This window comes from Pteropus alecto, unplaced genomic scaffold (assembly GCF_000325575.1).
Source record: "Pteropus alecto unplaced genomic scaffold, ASM32557v1 scaffold7, whole genome shotgun sequence".
Classification (NCBI taxonomy): Eukaryota; Metazoa; Chordata; class Mammalia; order Chiroptera; family Pteropodidae; genus Pteropus; species Pteropus alecto.
Window position 1 is genome coordinate 63,779,914 of NW_006494614.1, and position 5,470 is coordinate 63,785,383.

Here is a 5,470-nt window from a genome sequence, read left to right on the forward strand (position 1 = left end):
TGGAATGAGGAGAGGATGCGGAGAGGATGGGGAAGGGGCTGGCGAGCCGTGGGGAGGGGGTGGGGGGGGGGGGGGGGGGGGGGGGGGACTGGCGAGCCTATCCTCTCCTAATAAAAAACAAGGGAGAAATGGGAACTTAAACCACTTGTGCTGCTGGATGGTAAAACTGGACAAAGCCTACATTTTCAAGGTTTTTGAAGCAGATTAAAAAAAAAAAAAAACAAAAACATTCTGGCAACTTTAAAGTACCTATGATACGTTAAATAATTTTGTTTAAACGTCTTTCCTTAACTTGATATTTTGAAAAATTTCAAACATAAAAACAAGTTACAAAAATAATATTGAGAATAACTATGTACTCCACACCTAGAATTAACAGTTAACATTGTTTTGCATTTCCATATTTCTTTATGCACATATGTTGTTAAAAAGCAAAGTTCAACGGAGTAAATTTGAAAATCTAATTGGCTTTGTTAAGCCATTAGTGAATCAGGCAATGTCTCATCTAGCAACTAGATGGGCACTCCAAGGGGTTCAAAATGGTTAGATTTTATAGGAAGAAGAGTGGGGCAGGGGAGCTATTAGTGAAAGAAAAGAAAGGATTATTTTGGGGACATCTTTTGGGGGAGGAAAAGAAGGAGAAGAAAGGTTTTTACCTTAAAGATTGCCTTGCCTCTTCTTTCTTTGCTATAAGGGATGGAGAGGGTTTACAGTGACAGATTACCTTATCAAAAAATTCCAGACTGGTTAAAGTTAATTAAATTACATTTCTGGAGGAGGTTAAAACTATAGTTAGATCAGGCATTAAGTCATGGGCTTTTGGCACGAGTGACACCATTTTGGGCCTGTACTGCGGTTTTCTCTCTAACAATGTATATAAAATTATTTTACTTTTTTTTGCTAAACTATTTGAGAGTTAGGTGAGAAAGCTGTATTTTCTAAGAACAAAGATTTTTTTCTATATATAACAATATAATTATCACACTTGAGAACTTTAACATTGATACAATATTATTGTCTAATATACAGTCCATACTCAAATTTGTCCGATTGTCCCAGTAATGTCTTTTATAACTTGTTTTCTCTGATCCAGCATCCAACAGAAAATTACACATTGCATTTAGATGTGATAGCCCGTTAGTCTCCTTTAGGTCAGTTCCCTGGCCTTTTTCTATCTTTGATGACATTGAAATTTATGAAGAGTAAGGGCAGTTCATTTGCAAAATATCCCTCAATTTGAATTTGTTTCCTCATGATTGCTTGGGTTAAACATTTTTAGTAAAAATACTACATAGGTGATAATACATTAGAAGACAAGAAGCTTTTTAAAAGATCATTACTTTTGATTTTATAAATAATTTAAAAATCTAACTTTTTATTAGGAAATATTCTGGACATAGAAAAAAGTGTAGAAAATATGATTATAAACACCTAGACATCTGCCGTCTGGCTTTGTCAAATCTTAACATTTTGCCATATTTGCATCACATCTTTTTTTAACCCACAAACTGCTAAATTGAGGTATAATTTGTATGTGCTAAAATTCATTATTTTTAATGTAGAATTCTGTGTAATATTTTGAAAATATTTTGAAAAATGCATGCAGTCATGTAATCACCACAGTCACAATACAGAACAGTTATGTCATTCTCCCAAATTACCTCGTCCTCCTTTGTATTCAGTTCTTCCCACCTCTAGTCCTTTGAATCTGCCAGTCTATTTCCTGTTCCTGTTAGTTTTGCGTTTTCCAGAATGTCATAAAAATGGAGTTGTGCACATGGAATCATACAGTAGCCTGCAGCATTTGAGTCTGGCTTCTTTGACTTAGTATAATGCATTCGAGACTCATTTATGTTGTATTTATCAGTTTCTACTTTCGTGTTGCTGAGTAGTATTCCATCGTATGGATAAGTGACAGTATATACAATTACCAGTTGCAGGTCATTTGAGTTTCTCATTTTTAGAAATTGTAAATGGAGCTGCTGTAAACTTTGCATACAGGTTTTTGCATACAAGTTTTTATTTCACGGGTAAATAACTAGTCTGAGATTACCTGTATGTTTAACTTCACGTGACACCGTTTTCCAAAGTAATTTCCATTTCCATTCCTATCGGAAATGTATGCGTTCTAGTTGCTCTGCATCCTCATCAGCACTTGATGTTGTCAGTTTTATAAATTTTATCCATTCTCACAGGTGTTGATGGAAGACGTGTCCTTCTTGAAGATTAAATTTCAAAAGATGGCTTTCAGGTCCCTGAGAAAGACTTCCTCCTGAGTAGTAGTAGGAGATACATATACATGCTACTGAGCAAGGGTTCACTGCCCACTCTCATAGAAGCCAATACGATGACATCAGCTTTTGAGAAAAGAAAAGGCTTTTTTGCGAGGTGGACTGGCAAAGAGACAGGATTTGGCATGGAATTTTAAGAGTTTAGGGAAGGATGGGCTGGTATGCAGAAGCGCTGGCGGGGCAGGTTTCAATTGGAGGGCTTCGGCACCAGATCTTTTTGGACAACGGACCCTTCGCTTCTGAAAGGATTCCTGTGATCGAGTTCCAGTCAAGTCCCAGCTCTTTAGTTCCGTGGCGTGGCGGGGAAACTTTGGTTCCAGGTGTTATAGGTCGAAATTCTCTCCTCTGCACATACTTCAGCCACGTGACTTACGGTTATGCTTAATCATCCCTGAAAAACAACTCAGTATCTTATAAGAAACAGGAGAAGACTGCTTTGAGCTGGTTCTGCAGTTATACACATCTCAAAGGGACAGGAAGGACTCACAATCGTAAGCCCTTTAGTACCTGCTATAATAAAGAGAGGTCAAGGGTCTGTGCCAGGGTTGGCTAGAAAAAACAGTAAATTCTGGCACCTTGAGCTTCCTCCGGCAGCCATTTTAGAGGGGCTGGAGTCATCCCGGGGATACAGACTTATGCTGCTGGAAGTCATGCTTGGGTGGCCTCAGTGCAGAGGTTTGGACAAGTCATTATGTGCTGAGAGTTCTGCAGTTCTCATGGGCAGTGACTATTAAATAATTTTTCTCAGCCTTCCAGTGTCGCTTTTCTCTGGACTCCTTTGGAGTCTCACCTGTGCAATTCAGGATCTGCTAAGAATTTGAGAGATTTTCTTATGCAGACTTTAGGACTCTCCGATCTGTGATTCTCTTTCAGAATTTCTCCCCTTAATTTATAGCTGTTTTGGCAGCCTTATATTATGTTTTCTGATGTCTCCAGCCACATTCTGGCTCTCTGCTTGAGTTCTTAGCTGCTCCGCACCCCTGGGCTGGGGAGGGTTTTGGGGACAGCTGTATATAAACATGGATTTCACTCAGTGATGGGTCCTCCTTTGAAGGGTTGAATCCCCTCCAGTTTCTACCTGCTTTTGGTATCTCTTCAGTGCCTTACAATCATTATTTTGTGTTTTTTTTCCAGGATTTATAGTTGTTACCTGCAGGTGGGTTAGTCCATATAAACTACTCTGCCATTACTGGAACCAGAATGGGCAACTGTTCTTTTTTCCAATGATTTCTTATAAAAATGTTCCAACATTCAGAAAAATAGAATACTTTTGCAAACACCTTATTCCTGCTTCCTGGTACCTAGGATCCAAAATCTTGGGATGTCATTGCTTTTAGGTCCTTTTAGGCACAATTAGGAAATAAATACATGAGATAAATACACAAATGAGTTCTTATTGCTATTTTCAATTCAAATTTAACTTCATTTTACATATGTATCTTTTAACAATGAAAATCTTGGTTTCTAATAACATTAGTACATAACAAGATACATTCAGAGAAGTGTGACTTTCATCCCTGTCTCTTCTCCCCCATTCCTGGCTTCCTTGTAGGTAATAATTAGTATTTGTTTCAGTTTATCTGCAATCATTGATTTCTTTTAACATGAGCAGAATGTACATATTTCCTTTTCTTTCTTACAAAAGATGTAGGATACCAAAAACATTGTTCTGAACCTTGCTTTAGTATTTTGTTATGAATATTTTCAAAATACAGGAGCTCGAGGACATTGATCTTTTTGCTTTTTGAGTCACAGTGTGTAATTAAGAATCACATTACTGGTGCCATGTTTTAGAATTTGTGTCTTTAATCTTTTCTTCCAGCTTTATTGAAATATAATTAACATCGTGTAAGTTTAAGGTGTACAACATAATTATTTGATATACGTATATATTGAGTGTCTTTTATTTTTGGTCTGAACCATTCAAGACAGAAGTACTTCATCAAGAATTTGTTAGATCACTTAAAAACAGTTATTGTGATTCTAAGAGTTATTATTTTATGGTTCTGTTTTTAAATCATTCATTGTTTTGTTTGTCTTTTAAACATTTTACAGATTGAAGATCCAGGTTGCTTCTGGGTTATTATAAAAGGGTGCAATCCCTTTTTAGACCATGAAGTTGACTATCAAAAACTAAATAGTGCCATGAATGACTTCTATAATAGCATGTGTCAAGATATAGAAATAAAACCGTTAATGTTGGAAGAAGGGCAGGTATGTATGTATCTAAGTGTGCTTTAAACACCATGTCTTGAAAAACTAAAAATGTAGAATATTCTGGCAACTAATATGATAAAAACTTTGAGTATTTTAATTGCTTGTAATCATTGCCTTGTTTTAGGTTCTTTTGGTTGCACAAGATTTAGGCTAATGGAAAGTGGCAGTTGTATAAGGTTCATATAGGGCAAGAAGGGACGGGGTGTCATCTAAATTTAGGCATTGGGGCCATCCTTCTAGGACTGGGAGCCAGAAGATTATTCTAGATTCATCACAGGTGTAGGCGCCTCAGCAAAGAGGGCATGGGGGTTTTCAGTCTGGGGCCGATGCCTCCGTTGTGGTACCCATTAGCTTTTCATGTACTGGTTGTACCATCCAGTGACCACTACTGCCCAAATCCGTGCTTTCACTTAAGCTTGCAAAATGGTCATTTTCACATTCCTTCTGCATTTATGAGCTGGAATTTTGTAGAGAACTTTCTGTCATCTATTAGGACTTTGGCTATCCTGACATAATATAATTCATACTGGAAAGGTAGAAAACTTGCTTGTTTCTTTCCCTCATCAATTTTAAGCATAGTGGTTTATGCCTAGCTATCTACATTGGTGTTCAGAGGTCCCCGCCTCACCTCCTTTTCATTTTTTCAGTATCGAACTCATGGCTTTTTATGTATTCATCACTTGTAATCATTGTTCTGGATGCGTAAATTATCCCATTTTTGGCTAGTGGAAGCCCTAGTAGACCACCAATTCAAAATTGACTGGCTGTGCAAATTATTATCTGTTCATAACCATTCCTGCAAGTTACTTTGGCTTCAGCATTAAACAGAAATACCCTTCATCCTTTGGCAGAATTCCTCTTGAATTATTTTTTGCAGAATAGCTGCGCTATATTTTCCAACTTCTCTTCCCAAGGGCAGGAATCTCCATTGCCCCACTTCTTGCCTTTTGGGAAAAGCTGTC

The 5,470-nt window shown here is 37.4% G+C and overlaps 1 protein-coding gene across 1 annotated transcript in view; it reads left to right on the forward strand.

Annotated features, from left to right (window-relative positions):
- Positions 1 to 5,470, forward strand: part of TDRD12 (tudor domain containing 12) — a 71,561-nt gene that overhangs the window by 7,024 nt on the left and 59,067 nt on the right. Inside the window, exon 3 of the mRNA XM_015600288.2 lies at positions 4,347 to 4,505. Within this exon, the coding sequence (XP_015455774.1) occupies positions 4,347 to 4,505 (159 nt within the window). The remainder of the gene's footprint in view (positions 1 to 4,346; positions 4,506 to 5,470) is intronic.